The sequence below is a fragment of the Monomorium pharaonis genome, chromosome 6 (genome assembly GCF_013373865.1).
Source record: "Monomorium pharaonis isolate MP-MQ-018 chromosome 6, ASM1337386v2, whole genome shotgun sequence".
Classification (NCBI taxonomy): domain Eukaryota; kingdom Metazoa; phylum Arthropoda; class Insecta; order Hymenoptera; family Formicidae; genus Monomorium; species Monomorium pharaonis.
In genome coordinates, this window is record NC_050472.1 from 15556051 (window position 1) to 15575251 (window position 19201).

The window sequence follows — 19201 nt, forward strand, 5'->3', positions numbered from 1 at the left end:
TTTGGCACAGTAAGCAGGTTTTGTAGTAGTTTATAACATAAATTTACTTAATAAGTAAACCAACCGGTTTACTTATTTATGTTCAGCTAAATGATTTTTTGACGTATTTGATGTCGCGTTGTGCGAGTCTATGGACCGAGTTGAACATTTTTGTACGTAGCGAACTCGGTACGTCAATGAACCTAGCACCCTCATCACTAAAAAAAAAAGTTCGGAAATACCGCATAATTTTCTGCTAATTATCTGCTAATTTTCTGCATTAGTCCCGAATTTTTTACTCCTATTTGTTCGCAGAAGATTAAGATCAAAAGTGGGAGTGCTAAGTTCACGTGAGGGTAGCACTCCCACTAATAAAAAAAAGCGTAAACAAAAATACCAAAATTTTTTGCTTATTTTTTGTTTTAAGAAATCGTAAAAAGATATCAAAAATATTGAACAATAATCAAAGTACTTCGGTACTTAGAACAATCGTACAGCAATGATATAAGAGAAAATGGTTAAAAATAGAAGCTAACAATGTCACAACTTATTTATCTGTTTTTAAGATATCTAAGTTCTGAATTTTTTGCTGAATATTGTGCAACTCAATTGTTAATGCGCGGACGCAAGAGTAAACTACCATAAAAAAATAAATTGCCGCATTGAGTATGGTATTAAAATTATCGTCTATTTATTTGCTTTTAAGATATCCAGATTCCGAATTTTTTCCTTAATATTTAACTTGTGCAACTTAATTGTTAATCCGTGGACACGAGGGTAAACTGCCTTAAAAAAATAAACTGCTGCATCGAGTATGTTATCAAAATGATTGTCTTAATTATTTGCTATTATCCAGCTCCCGAATTTTTTGCTCAACATTTATTATTTTGGATAGTTTACTCTTGCGTGCGCGCATTAACAAATGAGTTGTAGGAGTTAAACTGTGAGCAAAAAATTTGGCTAAATATTTTAAGAGCAGATAAATAGACGATCATTTTAATAACATAGCCGATGCAGCAGTTAAGTTTTTAAGGATACTTTACTCTTGCGTTTGCGTCAGCATCTCCACCTTAACAGTTACGCAAGTTAAATGTTAAACAAAAAATTCGAGATTTGGATATCTTAAGAACAGATAAATAGACGATCATTTCGATGCCATAATCGATGCAACAATTTATTTTTTAAAGATAGTTTATTTTTACATGCGCGCATGTTACAATTGAGTTGCACCAGTTAAATCTTGAGCAAAAAATTCGAGACCTAGACATTTTAAGAGCAGATAAATAGGCGATTATTTTGATACAATAATCAATGCAGCAGTTAATTTTTTAAGGGTACTTTACTTTTGTATTTTTGTGAATTTTAAAGCTTTCTAAAGGTTTTGTGCAAGTTAAAGATTTTAAAATTGTCTAGTTTACAGGTATTTGATTGAAGAAGTGCTTTAGTAGAATTGAAGAAATTGTCGTGGTATTATTAGTTTTTTATTTTTAACTATTTTCTGCTATATTATTGCGATACGATGGTTCTGAGTACTGGTACTTTGATAACTGTTCAATATTTTTTATATATTTTTACAGTTTTTTAAAGCAGAAAATAAGCAGAAAATTCTGGTATATTTGTTTTTTGTTTATGCTTTTTTTTATTAGTGGGGGTGCTACCGTCATGTGAACTTAGCACCTCCACTTTTGGTCTTAATCTTCTGCGAACGGGTAGGAGCAAAAGCTTCGGGACTAGGGCAGAAAATTAGCGGAAAATTATGCGGTTTTTCCGAACTTTTTTTTAATAGTGGGGGTGTTAAGTTCACTGACGTGAACTCGGGACGTATGGCTTGATGGTCTTTTGTGGATTCACAGTGCATTGGACGTGTTGAGTCGGTGAGTGCGAATGGTATTAACTGTAAAACGGGTTTGTTTACTGATTATTTTCTGTTAACTCCTGGTTTTTGTGTTTGTTCTTTGGCGAGCTTTTTAATGGTAATTATAATGGGAAGATAGCAATCCGTGATAGCGCATCCGCAATCGAGTTTTTATGACGCTCAAGTGAATAAGCTGTGTGGTAAATTGACTGATGAAATTGAATTGCTCCAGTTCTGCAGAGCTCCTGCAGCTATCTGTCTTGGAGTCGCTTTATTTGACCGGTGATAAAACGCAAAGGTCAATGGCTTATGATCGGTTTTTATGACGAGCTGTTTTCCTTTGACTAAATCTCTAATATATTTCACTGTTTCATAAATTCCCGATTATATACGCTGTAGTTGAGTACTGCTCAGCTTTTTTTTAAAGAAGATACCAATGGTTGTGCCTCTTCATCAACTATTTGTTCCAGGACTGCCCCGATCGTCGTATCCGACGTGTCCGTCGTCAACATTAAAGAAGCTAACTTGCGTGGATGAGCCAATAAGGCGGCGTCTGCTAGACTAATCCGACACTTGTTGAAGGATTTCTCAACTTTTTTTATCCACTTGATTGATCTCATTGTTTCTTTTTAATGTCCTTCAGATATTTATTTAAGAAGGTTTGATTTTGCACGGTACCTTTTAAACATCTGTAGTAATTTATTATTCCTAAGAATCCACGAAATTCAACAAGTGTTTTTGGGTATTCCAGAATTGTTTTTACCTTATCTGGTACAAGTTGAATCTTTCTCCTGGATACAAGGTATCTCAGTAATTCAACGTGCTCTTTCCCAAAAACGCATTTTGGTTCATTAATGATAATGCCTGTTGCTACTAACTTTCTGAATATTGTTTGTAGGTGTTCTCAATGCTGTTCCTCCATCTCTGTCGTCCACATAGCAGTATATGTAGTTAAAACCTTGAAAAATGGAGTTAATAAACCTTTGAAAGGTTTCAGCTGCATTTTCAGGCCGAATGGCATTGCTAACAACTTGAAAACCCCGAATGCTATAGTGATGGCTGTCTTTGGTACATTTTTTTCCACGGCTGGAATATGGTAGTAGGCTTTTTCTAAGTCAGTCGTTGAAAAGATGTGTTTGTTATGTAAGACGTGCGTGAAGTGATGAATGTGCCTCAACGGGTATCGATCTGGAATCGTTATGGCATTCAATTTTTAATAATTTCCGTAAGGTTTTTTGGTATCTTTTTAGGAACATATGTAGAGGTGCAGCCCTTGGGTTGTGAGATGGCTTGTAAATATCGGCCTCTTTGAGATACATGAATCTTTTGCAATGCGCAGAACGCTTTTTTGGCGTTAGCCGACGGTACGTTTAAGCTACTCGTTCTTCTGTCTGAATATGATGATGTACTTTACTCTTTAATGAAAGCGACAATGATGGTTTGATTAGGCATGGATATTCAGCCAAGAGTTGGTGATATTGCGAATCATTTCACAGTCTGGATTGAGATATATGGTTTATCGGATAACCGTTTTTTTACTTGCATCCTTATTAGGTTATTTTGCAGCCATCGTTTTCGTAAATTCGATTTGTATAGAAAATCAGTCCAAATGATTGGCATTTTGCATGGCAACGTCTGTCACGCAAAATGTCCAGCTCAGCAGTTTCGTTAATCCAAGGTCGAGAATGAGAACTCTCTCTCTCTATCTCTCTCTCTCTCTCTGTCTCTGTCTCTCTCTCTGTCTCTCTCTCTCTCTCTCTGTGTGTAGGTCTTGATTGGCATTTGATTGACCGTGCATAACTGAATTGGTGAGTGTCCGATCACTTTATTTGTTCGTTTCTTTGGTATTATTGGTACGTCGACGCTGGTATTCACTAAGTAACGTAGTTTGTTTTTTTTTTATTCACGACGTGGAGCCTGTGTTGTGGGTTTCTGTCAGTGAGGGCTCCTACTGCTGCCAGTCTCTAGATTTTTCCCATTTCGCCAATGGGTATTCAGCGTTGCATGGCTGAAGGCATTTCCACGTCTTTTCCTTAAATTTTCTTTGGTAATAGCAAATTTCAGATTTATTTCCAGAAGCGGATCTTATTCTGCTACTTGACTTATTTCTATGTCCGCCCTTACCCTGCATCTACTCCTCTCACCCAAAGTTGTGACAGCCTTGGTCAATTCCATGACCTGTTTCTTTAATTATTATAGTATGTCGCTTTGTTGGTTATTTGTGAAATTAACTACTATATTACTCACTGATTGCTCACCTTGCTCGTGTGCTTTATCTGCACAAGTGGCCAATTTGTCTAGGCTAATTTTATCTAACAAGGGAACCTTACGGGTCATGGATCATAGATTGTTTTCATACTTATAGGATTTGAAGATCATTACCCGGACTTCAATTTCCTAAAGCAGTACGATGCGCTTCTCAAAAATACTCAAGAAAATTGATTTTGAAAATTTCCGATATCTTTAAGTACAGAAAATTTTAATCTATTGTCAGAGCCGCTCGTAGCCGAGCGCACAGAGCTCTAGTTTCGTAAGCGCGGAGTCGCTGGTTCGATTTTTGCTGGCCCCAATTTTTTTTTAATAAGTCAATGCAGTTTTTTTTTAATCCTATATTTTAACATTTATCAAATTGAAATGCTAATTAATTATTAAATATTCATTTGTTTTTAAATAAAAATTAACATCTCTTTATTTTTATTTAACGCTAAAGTACGAATAGCACAGCATCTGGTCTCTCAGAACCCTTACTTCTTCTACTTTTTGCAAGGCTGTTCTTTGTTCACGACTAGATGCGAAAGAATGGGGATCGATCAGGATCGACTTACGATAAACTCGACTTGTAAACTCCGACTAACGTGTTAAAGATGCAGTGTAAAATGTAAGCGATAAAATAACTGAATATTATTTGTACATATTATTTTTGCATTTAACAATAAGACGTTTTCCATTTTTGTACCGAATTTTAATTTATTATAAATATTCGCATTTTCAAGCAAATGGCAATTAAAAATAAAAAGATGTTAATTTTTATATTTAATATTTAATTAACATTTCAATTTGATAAATGTTAAGATATAGGATTAAAAATCTCCATTGACTTATTAAAAAAAAATCGGGGCCAGAGCGAGAATCAAACCAGCGACTTCGCGCTTACTAAACTAGAGCTCTATGCGCAAGGGGTTCTGACGATAGGTCAAAATTTTCTGTATTTAAATATCGGAAATCTTCAAAATCGATTTTCTCGAGTATTTTTGAGAAGCGCATCGTACTGCTTTAGAAAATTGATGTCCGGGTACTGATCTTTAAATCCTATAAGTATGAAAAAAATCGATGACCCATGACCCGTAAGGTCCCCTTGTATGACTGAGAGCAGTTCTTGGATCCAAGAAGATAGTCTATGTAGTCACAACGTGCGGGTTATGCTATCTGTATTAGTTTCAGTCAGGTTCCGCACCACTTTTAATAGGATGGAGCATGCCTTGTCACCAAATTCCATTTTGTCGAATAGGGTCCGCAGCTGTTTTTCTAGACCAAGCCTGTTCAAACTTAGCTCGCGAGTTGAACACGCTTCCATTTCTCCGTTTTTTTGAGAAAGTAAGGTGGAGAAAACAAAAAAGATGAGTGCTTTTGTGACAAAGGAATAGGCGCTTTAATATCTATCCTTTTTTTTATCTATTCGCCATTTCACTTTATCGAGAAGGTAGAGAGGTGGAAGCGCGAGGCCTGCTCTAGAGAGTTTGAAAAAATGTTTGATTAGCGTAGTTATCGAATGTTCGATTTTCGTACTTATCAGAGGATTTCCATTACATCGGCTATTGTAAGCATTGTTTTCTCGTCCAGATGTCGTACATACGCGCACAGGAATGCCTGGTCATATGAAGTTAGCTGTATTCCAGGATTTCTATAGTGCATGTAACGTATTCTGTATAGAAATAGGAACGCAGCTAACTTAACATGGTCAGATATTCTTATCCATGTATGTACAACAGCACTGTATTTAATATTGTCAGACCTCACTCGGTAGACGGTTTCACTTTCCAAGGATACAAACCAAAACCTTGAGCGATTGTGCGAGCTTAACGTTCCTAAATTCGTTTACTTGAACTTGCACGTAATGCGCCGGTTGTTCTTGAAAGGCCGAGTCTTACCTGCTGATGCTTTCTCCATCATGCTGTCCTTCGCTTCCGGATGGTGTGTACTCCGCGCTGGAGTCCTCCTTGGATTTGTCTTTTTAGATGTTGACGACTCGCGTGTCAGCGAATGGTGTAGAGACATGTTCTCAACAATCGCTCGAATATCCCATGGCGATACTTAACCCACAACTTGAAATCGTGTCAGGGCCACCAGTATTTTATGTGGCAGTGCTCTCGGTATTTTGGCTTCTCCGAAGTCTTTGTGTCTGAAAGATGGGAAGGAAAAATTTCCGATGTACTCAAACCAACTTTTAATGTTACTGAAACAAGAAAAATTTAATTTCTTTGCGTGTTTATATAGAATATGTTACATACATTGTAGAAATTTTGGAATGCAGCTAACTTTATATAGCCAGACATTCCTATCCGCGTGTGTACAAGAGAAACTACTAGAATCGGGATGACAGAGCTATCAGGCACTAAACTAAATTAGATAAATCTCTTTCATCAGGACCTGCTGGTGCCATCTTTCTGCTCTTGATCAGACGGTGCGCCTGTATTCCCGACCGCCTAATGATGTCGCATTAGACGTTACAATTTTTCTACAGATTCTATAATAAGCTGCATTAATCGGATTCTAACTTTTGATTCGTCCGATATTTTTGATCTATTCAGTACATTTTGGATAGCTTCGTATATTTTCGAAAAATAAGCATGGTCGTTTTCGCTGCACTTCTAGACTAGTTAGAATAAATTAATACATTTTTTTTATTTTAAATTACTTGGAGTGCATACATATACATTTTTGGATGAATTACACAGGCAACACAAAAAAAGTATCTTGCGCCTTGAACCAGACTAATTGTAAGTTATTTCCATGTATTTTAATTCGCTAAAAACGAATCTAATATCAGTTTTGTTTTATCGCATTTTGGTTTTTTTTAATCTCAAAAACTTTAGAAAACTATAAAATCTGGAATTTCTGACTTTTACTCCTACAAACATTAAATTTTATGATCCAATATATTTTAACTAACAATTTTTAATCTTAGGACTCTCCAATAAATTCTCTACGACTTGATAACCTATTAATAGCAAACTCTATTATCTCGTAACTTTGGGGATTTAATGCAAATGACGAGAAAAATTCTAATTTAATAATGTAAATTTGACATTATTTAACTCAATAGCTGCATGAACTTTTAAATTTCCAATTACACTTTCATAACCTGTCTAAAACGAATCTTATAACCCTACAACTCCGTATTCTTCAGTAGCAAATCCTAAAACTCTATAATTTTCTAGGAATTTTTCAACTGCATATGTTTAGAGCATAACTCATGATTGTTTGTATTTGCATCGAATGATCTATGAAGTGAATTCCTTTTACGCTTTTTACCCTTTACAATTTTTTCTTTCTTTAACATCCAACAGAAGTCAGCCATCGTATTCTCGTCTCACTTGTCTTGGTAACGACATTTTAATTTTTAATGGAATCTTGATGGAATTGTTCTCCTTGTTCTTCAATATAATCTCTAAGATTTTGTGGGAAGTAATTGAGATGTGAATGAAGAAAGTGTAGCTTGAGATTTTATTAAACACTAATGCGTGGAAGTTTTTTATATCAGCTACTATGTCTCTATAGTCTTCATGTCATGAGGCATTTATTGGAGGATCCTTGGGAGATTACAAATGGTTAGTTAAAATATATTGAATCACAAAGTTTCATGTTTGTGGGAGTAAAAATCGGAAATCCCAGTTTTATGGCTTTTTAAAGTGGTTTTTAAGATTAGGAAAAACTGAGATGTTATGGAACAAAACTGACATTAGATTCGTTTTTTGCGGGTCAAAATATACTGCACTGACAAAAAAAAAAAAATTTTTTTTTGACCGATTTTTAGGCAAGTGATGCAACTTTGCGAAAAATCATCCAAATTACATGTACTTCTTTTTAAATTAAAGGGCAAAGACTCTACTTTGAGAATCCCTACGCGAAAGTTTGATTTTTTAAGTGTAAACTTTTTGTATCGCATGAAAACCAAACACGTTTTTTTTTAATTAAAAAAAGTAAAAGTTTGTTATCATTTTGCACAAGTTTCTCGTTAAAATCTGGTTAATATTAATTCAGATTTTTAAAGTTCATTTTTTTCTAAGCAATTTAAAAAAAAACCATGTCGATACGACGTTTTTTGTTGATTGCACACCAGTTTGAAATTTGCACTGCATTTTAGAGTATTTTAGCGAATAAATACGGTATTTTTTGAATATCATAAATTTTGAGTATCAATATGATATTGCACATTGATTTTATTCGTGTTTAACTCAATCATACCGCCGTCATCAAAGTGACCCGATGTGCACCACGTGGAGAATGACGATCGGATTTTGTACATCATGTGGCTCTGAAATTTATCGGTGGAAATTTGTACTTACTGATCTGAATATAACGGATAGCTGGCGCACCAATTTCACTGAAGTCAACAGAAGATTACATTTATTTATACTCATGTGACGGATTAGAACGGACTTATAAACTAATTAGACGGATTAGACGGATAAAGAAGATTACATTCATTTATACTCATTAGACAATTGCCCACGGTGCTATTAGACACGAAACATTGCGTACCGTTCAATTGCGCACCGTTCACTTGCACACCGTTCAATTGCACACCGTTCAATTGCACACCGTTCAGTTGGATATAAAAAGAAACGGATACATACACACATGCGGGCGCGCTTACACACACATACGCACGCACACACACACACACACACACACACACACGCGCGCGCGCGCGCACGAGGGCGGTGCAGGAGTGCTGTCGGCCCTTCTCCCGCACCCACCCAGTTGGTAGGGTGCCCTCGGCATAGCTATTTCTCACTGTGTCCAAGTGCGGTGTGCAAATGAACGGTGTGCAAAATATCGTGTCCAGAAGCATCGTGTGCAAATGCACCGCTCCTGTTTCTGTTAGCACTATTACGTCTTACTTCTCTAAACCTTCTCAAAATTCATAATCCTTATTCTTTAAACCTGCTACATTTTAAAATGCTATATTATATCATTCCTAGCTTTACGTTTCTTTATTCTTCATAACCCCCCATATTTCTCACTTTTCTTTTTTTTCTCTGCCTTTTCCCCGTCTCCTTTCTCTTCTTAATTCCTTCTGCCTTCTTTTCTCCCCTTACTCTCCCCGCACAAATTCTACCTCCATTTCCTTTATTTGTACTGTCTTACTTTTCTTTCTTTCTTTGTTCCCTCTCCTGCCATCTCACAACTTTCCCCTTCTTTTATAACCACCATGTACAATCTATCCATAACTTTTCCTGTCTTACTTTCTTTTACCTTTCATTTCTTGCTATTCTTCTTACCTTCTACCTGATTCTTCTTTTCTCCCACATGAGTTCATTATCTAACCATATTTCCCTTCCCTTCAATTTTCACCTATTTTCTATAATTTTCTTTTTGTCCTCCTTGCTACCTACCTTAACTACTATTATTCCTACTTTGCTTGTTCTTTCTGACTCTACCTGTCTTATTTCTTCTATCTTTTACACCTATCTTTTTCATTACTCCTTTTATTTTTTCTTTCCTATTTTCTTCCCCCTCTCTTAATTCTTTAATCATCTCACGATGTTCCTTTTCTTTTTTCTTTTCTTCTTCATTATATATCTTTCCAGATTCCACATCTTTTTTCCCATTTTTTTATCCCTCTTACCTCTCTGTCCGTCATCTCCCTCCTCTCCTTTCCTTTTCTTTCTTTCCACCGCCTTTGTTCCACTTCTCCTTAGTCCCTCTATTTCTCGTTCCAGTCTTTTTATCTTTTTTTTCATCTCCTCTCTTTTCTTCTTCCACTCTTCTTTTCTTTTCTTTATTTCATCTTTCATTTTTTAAAACTCTACTCTTACTATTTTTTTCTGCTCTCCTGTTACTTCTCTAATTTCTTTGCTTACATTTCTTAACCCCTCCTAATTCTCTCCTTATCTCATTCATTATCATCTTCCAGTCTCCTTCTTTTCTTTCCGGTGATCTAGCCATTTTCTTACTCCTTTTAAATATATCTGCTAACCCAGCTTCTCTCTCTAACACCTCTCCTAACAACTCTTTTTCTCTTTGCGCGCTCTTTTATACTATCTGCTATGCTGTCGAACCTTACTTTACCTGAACTCTCTTTATCGTCGCTCATCTCTGTATTACCTACTCTATGTCTGTTCTCCTATCTTCCTATTTGCCTTTCTATCTCATTACTCACTGCCTATTCTTCTCGATTCCGCTCACCTACACGTCTCCCGTCCCCCTCCTGTCAATCTAACCTCTATTTCTGCCTAAGCTATTTTCTTTTCTCCGCTCCTTGATTCTAACTTCTCTTTATTCCCTTAAATTATAGTCCTTTACTAACTATCCTTTTCTATCTTCTCGTATTTACACTCCATTCTCTCGCTCAGATTTACACACCACTCAGTATCACTCACTCTTACAATATCTTTGACAACTTTTTCCTAACCGACTGGAAGCGGAAGTTCCATGTATATTAATATATAACATATTATAATTGATGAACTATTTTATTGCAATTTGGGCATTCCAAGTTTTTGTTAAATTTTAGCTGCATATATTTTTTAATACATTAAATCATTATTGCATATATTTTTGGATGCATTAAATGTTTATTACTGCATATAATTGTTGAGTAATTCCATTTTTCACAAATAATTTTTGAAAATTTTGTAGATATTAGTCTTGAGGCTTTTGGGGCCATTGATTTTATTATTATGAAAAGCTTCCAATAAAATTTTACTTATTCATAGGAAGATAGACAGGATTAAGGTGAACATAGAAATTCACCATAGTTTTGGGATATCTTCAATGATAGCTGAGATATTAATTTTTTAAATTGTATGAATGAGAGCGCGCCGAGCGAAGCACCGAGCCGCTCGAGCTATAGCACGGTTTATTGTGTCAAGCATAGACATAGTAAGTATAGACTGAGCATTCATTGTATAAGCGCTGATGCATACGAAAAAAAAGACAAAAAAAATATAAGATGAGTTTTTTTTCTTTTTTTTTTTATACCAGAAAAGTGGGAGAAAGAAACTCATCTTACATATCTTTTATCTTTCTTTTCGTATGCATCACGCTTATACAATAAATGCCTGGTCTATACTACGTATTATGTTTATAGTGTCAAGCATTAACTGCTGGTGGCGGGGGAGAGGTGAGAAAAAGGGCGCCATTGCTTGTTCTTTGCCACGCTTCCTCCCCCCCCCCCCCCGCCACCGGCAGCCAATGCTTAACACCATGTTATAGCTTGAGCGGCTCGGCGTGCTGTTATTCGTACAATTTGAAAAATTAATATTTTGGCTATTATTAGAGATATTTCAAAACTATGGATTTTTATGTTTACCTCGACCCCGTCTATCTTCCTACAAATAATGCACAAAGCTTCGATTTCATCCTATATATAGTAAAACTGAAAAAGAAAGTTTTGATTTTTCTTTGATTTTTGTATCAAAAATTATATTGTAACTACAACGTAGTTGTACTACGTTGCAGTACTACCCGAACTACAACGTAAGTGACGAAAGACGTTGCGAAAGAGGTCATTGTTTGTAACGCCTTTGGAATCTGCAGTGCTCGCGGAAGTTCCTGCTAACTTCCGTGATCTCGCAAAATTTGATGTGTAACAGCCCGAACGCAGTTCCGCATCGACCTAAATAAAGACCTTACGCGGCACAAATAAACCGCGAGACTACCGCGTACTAATGTCGAAGCCCGCGGAAGTTGCTTAACGCATTCAGTCACTGACCTCTCAAATCGCGCTAAGCTAACAAGTCAACGGGCTATATATGCCGCAGTGATCGGGCGGAGAGTAACAACAGCACGACGAGACTACGTCGGTTTACTATACGCCTTATCGCGAGTGTCAAATAATACTGTTACGCACAACACAGCTGATTATTGCCTAAGTCAAGAATAAAAGAACGAGAACTGGACAAGTAAGAAGCATCTTTTCAATTAACCCCACGAGCCGCATCCTCTCCTTTTCGGGTCCTAGCCCCTAAGGCGGGACAAACTAACGATTTCCTACGGAAAGAACTTTCGTTTCAAACAAACAGACATAACAATATGTATTAAAATAAAATTAAGTAATGATTAATGCATATAGGCTTAATAACACAGACACACAAAAAAAAGTGGGTGGTCCGGCGGACCAGACTAGTCAATTCTTATGTATTTTGACCTGCTGAATCCGAATCCAAGGTCAGAATTTCTAAATTAACTCATTTTTTCGTAACCTCAAAAAAATTTTTTTTTTTTAATGTTGGTCCGACGGACTAGACTAGTCTATCCTTATATATTTTGACCTGCTGAATCCAAATCCAAGGTCAGAACTGCTGAATTGACTCATTTTTTCCTAAACTTAAAAAAAATTGTTTTTAATATTGGTCCGGCGGATCAGACTAATCTCATTTCGTTTGAATGTCCAGCAGAAATCAACTATCATGTTCACATCTCACTTACTTTGATATCGATGCTCCATTTCTTTGATGTCCTGATGAAATCTTTTTTTCTGTTCTTCACTAATAACCTAGATTTTCTGGGAAGTAGTCGATATAAGAATCCAAGAATACAACTTAAGATTTATTAAGCAACTTAGTTTTCCATAATTCTCTATTATTTCCGCCACCCTTTCTTTGTAATCTTGACTTTTGTGGTTTCCTAGAAAATTTTTTGTGACACTTTTGAAACTCAGCCATACTACTCTTTCGTATTCATTCATTTTGGTAACAAAATTGTTGTCTCTCAACATTTTACGTATTAGGAAGTTTATCGAAAATTTCTTTCCGCAATTTTACATAAAAAATGTTGAAAAATTTTTCTTGTAAATACTGGTAGCATTCATCTTTTTTATTTAGAGCTTTCTCCAATTGTTTTATGAGTTCTAATTTGATATGAAGAGGTGGAAGAAAAACTTTTAAAGGCTCAACTAACGGTTTATTTATGTTTATTTTTAGACCCAATTTTCACAGACGTCCATTTTTTTCGGCCCTTTTTTTCTTATATAATGGTTCGTTTGATCTTTACTATCCCATTCACATAGGAAGCACGGATTTTTTGTGTAACCTGATTGTTGACCCAATAATATGGTGAGAGTTTTCAGATCTCCACAAAACCATCTATGTTCTGTGTATTTAATTTTTTCAAGAACTGTTTTCAGGTTTATGTACTTTTTTTTATCACTACCGAATGCGCTACAGGAATGGAGGCGTATACATTAATATTGTGCAGCAACTGATTTTAAGCTTCTCTTAGAAGAATCGATGAATAGTCTTCACTCACCAGATTTGTAACATCCAGGTTTCAGTTTGCTCATTAGTCCAAATCTTTGAGAATAAAAAAGTTACATATAATAAAAAAAAAGAGAGTGAATTTTCTACGCTATTTATTCACAGAAGCTCAGACTTGTCATACATATTGAATTTTTCCCGGGTAATATGGTTACGCAAGCTTGCACGCTCTGGATTATACATTTGTAACCCTAACTGCTTTTACAAGATGTTTTTTGAGGTTAGGAAAAAATGATTTAATTCAGCAATTCTGACCTTGAATTTTGATTCATCGAGTCAAAATAGATAGTCTGTTTCGCCGGACCAACATTAAAAATAAATTTTTTTTGAGGTTAGGAAAAAATGAGCCAATTTATTAATTCTGACATTGGATTTGGATTTAGCGGATCAAAATACATAAGGATAGACTAGTCTGGTCCACCGGACCAAGATAAAAAAAATTTTGAGGTTACGAAAAAATGAGTTAATTTAGCAATTCTGACTTTGGATTTGGATTCAGCGGATTAAAATACATAAAGATTGACTAGTCTGGTCCGTCGGACTAACCACTTTTTTTGTATGCTTGTGTAATTTATATCTGTATGAAATTAATATAATAATATAATGAAAAGGAAACGAAGATAGATTGAGAAAGAAAGGAAAAGAGTAAAAGAAAAGAAAAATGAAAGAGAATAAATAATCTTTTAATTTTAATTTTAATTTATATATTTATTATTAAATTAAAATTAAAATTAAAAATTGTTTTCTCTCCTTTGCGTTTTCTTTTTATTACTTTTTGTCTTATAGATTTGTTTTATTTTTATTGTAATATTATATAGATTTCATATAGATTTAAAATATTGGACGTGTGTATGCATTAATAGTCATTTTTTATTTACATTATATGTCGACATTGTGAAAGCTTGTTGAATGACAAACTGACTTTACTTTTGTGTGCACATGTTAATCTGACCTTTGAAAAATAAAGCAAGTGAGCTTTTTTGTGCAGGAGATCTCGGGATTCAGTGTACCAATTTTTATCGGATTTATTAATCAAAAACTCGCATCAATATTATACCGGGTGAAATGTAACCGGAAGCCATCCCATAATATAAAGATAGACGGGATCGAGATGAACATAAAAATTTAATATTGTCTTGGGTTAGGTCTATCAATAATTGAGATATTAACATATAAAATTGACAAATAATTTAATTAATTTCTATCGTAATTGTGAACAATAATTTAATGAAAGCTTATCATACATTCACGATAAATTTTTTCTTCTGTTATGGCTTGAACGGATTGAGCTCTTTTCTCGGTGCGCTCTCATTTGCATAATTTTAAAAATTAATACCTCGATTATTGGTGGACCTAACTCAAGACCTAACTCAAAACCTAACCCAAGCAATATTGGACTTTTATGTTTATCTCGATCCCTTCTATCTTTCTATTACAGGATGGCTTCTGGTTACATTTTACCTTGTATAACAAAATTATCATTAAATTGTGTATTATGATTTTAATTGCTGAAATATTTTAAAATGTATTTAACAATTGAATTTGACAACACGTTTTTTTTTAATGTATACATATGAATGTATACATACATATTTGGCTTTGTATTGTTATCGCATTGCTTAATATATATGAAATTGTATTAGGTGCCAAAATTCAGTCATAGTAGACACTTCTTTACTTATTTTTATTATTATACTTAAATAATTAAGTTTTAAATATCTGATATTTTACATATGTTAATGTTAATAAAATTATCTGTATTTCCATAATTAAGTTGAAAACTGGCCTATAGTGTATATAAACTTTTTTTTTTTGAATGATTTGTAGAATACAATCTAAAAGTTTGTAGATTTCTTCATGGAACACTTTGTATATATTTTTACAATTGATTCTATTTTTTGTATAGTCAGCAAAGATCAGAAGCACATTATTAGTGGAGGTAGTGATTCGTTGCTGGTTATTTGGAGGGATGTAACAGAAGAGAGAAAAGCGCGAGCCGTGTCCATAAAAGCTCAATTTGTACTCGAAGAGCAAAAGTTAACCAATTTACTGAAAGCTGAAGAACTCCAGGCTGCGTTACAATTGGCTATAAAGTTGGAACGACCATTGCAAGTCCTTAAGATTGTCGAAGGTATAATTATTCATACGAAATGATGTTTGGTTGTGTCTGATTACAGAAAGATTGTGGTAACATTACAGAATAGTATATTGTGTAACAGGTGTGGAAAGTTAGCAATAGCTGATTTGTACGAGTTGCACATATTATTTTTTGCTATCTATGCACCGAAAGTGGTTCTTTTCTTATCTATTAATTTACATTTAAAGACCAACATTTTGACGCATAGGTAATAAAAAATATTGTATGCGACATGTGCAAATCGACTATTGTCCACATGTGCGAGTGAACGTACTTGTGGGCAATTTGCGTGGCGCAAAAAGAACATTTCTATATAGTTTTACTAACATTACGTTCGACTTTTTGTACGCGGTCTTGATATAGTCAGCAAAGATCAGTGAGCAAAGATCAATTATGCTACATTTGATCTAAGTTAGTCTAGATTAAGTTCGCGAGATGACAAAGTGTTGATAATTTTACTAGAGTTATGCGTGTCGTAAGATGATGCACATGTAAGTATAATAATGAATGCAAACACTGGAAAAGTCAACTGATCGTGTGGAAAAATTAGGTGATTGTGTAGAAAAGTGGAGAAATATTTTTTTCCATGGCTTACACTATCTATTAGGAGAAAAAAACTAATAAAATAATAACTTACTTGCGTGAGATAATTTCATGAGAAATCGGCGATTTTTAAAAAAAAAGCACGAAATGGAAAAATTTTGACACATATATAACAAAAAATAGTATGTGCAACTTAAGCGAATCGGTTATTGCCTATTCGTGCGAGTAAACGCACTTGTGCGAAATAGTCGATTTTTTATACTTGTTACACAACATTTATATTGCAATATTGCATGAACGTAAAATGTTGCTGTAATATTGCAGCAACTATAAAATGTTAGCTTTTATAAATACTGTAACATAGTATTGCAGTAATATAATATTATAAAGTATACACTCATCCGCAAAAAAAAACGTGGACCACCTAATTTTTCTCAAATTTTTAAATCTTTTTCAATAGCGACAACTCCGCCAAAAATTATTGTATCGAGCTCAAATTAAAGCTTAAACTTTTCTCTTGAAAATTTTATAAACTGTAATTGTGTGAGTTACAACAAATGTTACAAAATGGCAGACGTTGAAGATAGTGCTTAAAAAATAGGAAAACTTTTTTTTAAGAAATGGAGATAATTGATTGTAGTTTACCAAACAAGTTTTATTATAAACCTACTACGTTTCGGTCCTCGGTTTGGACCTTTTTCAAGTAAGGTATAGTTGATTCCGGTAATTACACTGTCGATAAAAAATTTTTTTGTAAAAGATCGTAAAAAATTATAAAACAATGGTTGAGAACAAAGAATGCAGAAATTAAGCATGCAAATTATTAAGTAATATAAATATTACCGTTGTCAGTGTGTAAAATTACATAGAACTAAGAGGATGATTAAAAATAATGCATAGTCAAATTTTCGAGGATGTTATTCGTGGATAGCTTGAGCACAACTAATGGTCTGAGCGTAAGACAATTGAAGCGAAAAGATAATTCTAGAAAAATATCGATCAAACCGACTCAATAACACTGTTATAAACGGGACTCAAGTTCTCAGTATTTTGTAAATTGAAGTTGTTTGTAAATTTTTTAATGTAGAATATTTCACCTATCGATCTTTTGACAGGATGTTTATCGGTGTGTAATACGTGTGGCCTAAGCCAATCAAAGTCGTGATCATTACTAAGATCGTTACTAATTACTTTTTTTTTAAATCGTTGCGTAGCTTAAGTTCAACTCCCTGGTTTAAAAATGTATGAGTTCTTAAGCTCATTTATTTTCTAATCCATCTTTGGAACATTTTTTATGATTTTTCTTAACAGAGTTTTTCTTACATTGTTTTGAAGAAAATGTTACAAAAACGATAACTTTTTTATTTAAAATCAGCAATTCATGAATAAATTTGATACATAACATTAACTTTTTTTAATCATTAATCAATGTTACAAGCCTATAGCCTGTGCGACGACTATATAATTTAATGACATTGTTGCAAAGATGAGCTGGGTATCGAAACAATACGCTCAATCTTTTTATAACGTAAATGTCGTCAAAAAACACTTCTCTCGAAATTCAGGTTGTACAAAAGTTGAGCGTTGGAGAGAAGCATTTTTTGGCGACGTTTGCGTTGTACAAAGATTAAGTATATTGTTTCGATACTTAGCTCATTTTCGTAACAATGTTATTAGATTCTGCAACGGTCGAACAGGTTGATTAATGATGGAAGGAGTCAACATTATATATCAAATTTTTTAAACGTTTCTCGTACAACTGTACAGAGAGTGTACAATAGATATGTGAAAACGGGTAGTTATGATCGGAGATCTGGATTTGGTCGTCCAAGATGTACAACGGCACAAAACGACCAATATATTGTTACATCGGCATTAAGAAATGTGCATCAGTCGAAATAAAAAACAATCTGCAACAAATTGAAGTGGAAGTGAGCAACGACACTATTTACGAAGGCTTGCGGAGGAAAATCTTTAATGTCAAAGACTAGTCTTAGTGCCAGCTTTAAAATATCGGCATCGCGAAACTCGATTAAATTTTGCAATAAAACATCAATATTGGAATTATCATGATTCGTGTTATTCACGGACGAGATTCTGTTTCAGAATGTTTGATGGACGTTAACGAGTGTATCGTCGTGCTGGAGAATTTGCTCCATGTACCTTGAAAATGAAAGAAAACTTTAATGATAGATCCATTATGGTTTAGGCCGGAATATCGACCGACGGTCATACGGACCTCCACTTTTTTGAGTGTAATATGGATTTTTCCCACGTTTATATTGAAATCATTATTATTCCATACACTGTGTTTAATAAGCAATTCATTGGAGGTAATTTTTTATTGATGCAATATAACGCAAGACCACACGTCGCACGAATAGATTGATTTCTTTGATTACAAACATAACCTGAATGCCGTAGCTTGCTATGAGTCTGGATATGAATCCTATGAAGCATTTATGGAATATCTTACAACGAAGAGTTAGAAAACATAATGCTCAAACATTAGCAGTACTCTGCAATGCCTTGCAAGAACACTGGAACAACTTAAGATAAGAAATAAGAAATTTAATTAACAGTATGCCTCAAGGAATACAAAAATTGTTAGATGCAAGAGGAGGCAACACACATTATTAAATATAAGGGAAGTGCGCCGGTTGTGGGCACGCTCTAGTTGTGAACACCCCTACGTAAATTTGGACAGCAAGCATACGCTACTGATCTGAGTACTGAAAAACGTGTATGTTGACGGTACGCAGTTTTCGTGTTGATACCGAAACGAATACACGTATTTGCGTAGTAGCTGTGAGCATAATAAAAATTATTTGCAATAAATAAACAGAAAAGTGATTTTCTACTCTTTTCGAAGTGCGATAAATCGGTGTGAATTCTTTTAAAAAGGTAAGTGTTTTATTGTGTTTGCAGTGTTGTTATTGTATTTTGTGATTTCATTTTGTATTCAACCAAAATTTTTGCACCACATAATTTGTTAGTCTTTTGGAAAAATAGCTGCCATTCCCGGTTATAAGCACCTTTATGTAACCGGTTGTGGGCACCTTGTTTTTTTTTCATTTAATGCGTGTGTTTGGTTGAGAAACTGCGTAATATTGTTCTTTATGTTGACGTAACATATTTTATCACTGTTTTTATGCATTTTACGCATTTTTAGCCACGTCAACCCCGGAAAAATCATTTAATAAA

General features: G+C 34.5%; 1 protein-coding gene across 8 annotated transcripts in view; it reads left to right on the forward strand.

The window, feature by feature from the left end:
* The window catches only part of LOC105840125 (transducin beta-like protein 3), a 191941-nt gene that overhangs the window by 137853 nt on the left and 34887 nt on the right, over positions 1-19201 (forward strand). For 6 of the 8 annotated variants that reach the window (XM_036288351.1, XM_036288346.1, XM_036288347.1 and 3 more), the window contains one exon: positions 15224-15448. The exons of 1 other annotated variant lie outside the window; for it this stretch is intronic. In XM_036288351.1, coding sequence (XP_036144244.1) covers positions 15224-15448 — 225 coding nt within the window. Of the gene's footprint in view, positions 1-15223; positions 15449-18103; positions 18169-19201 lie in introns of those variants that run through there. One more of the 8 variants, XM_036288352.1, reaches the window with a different exon arrangement.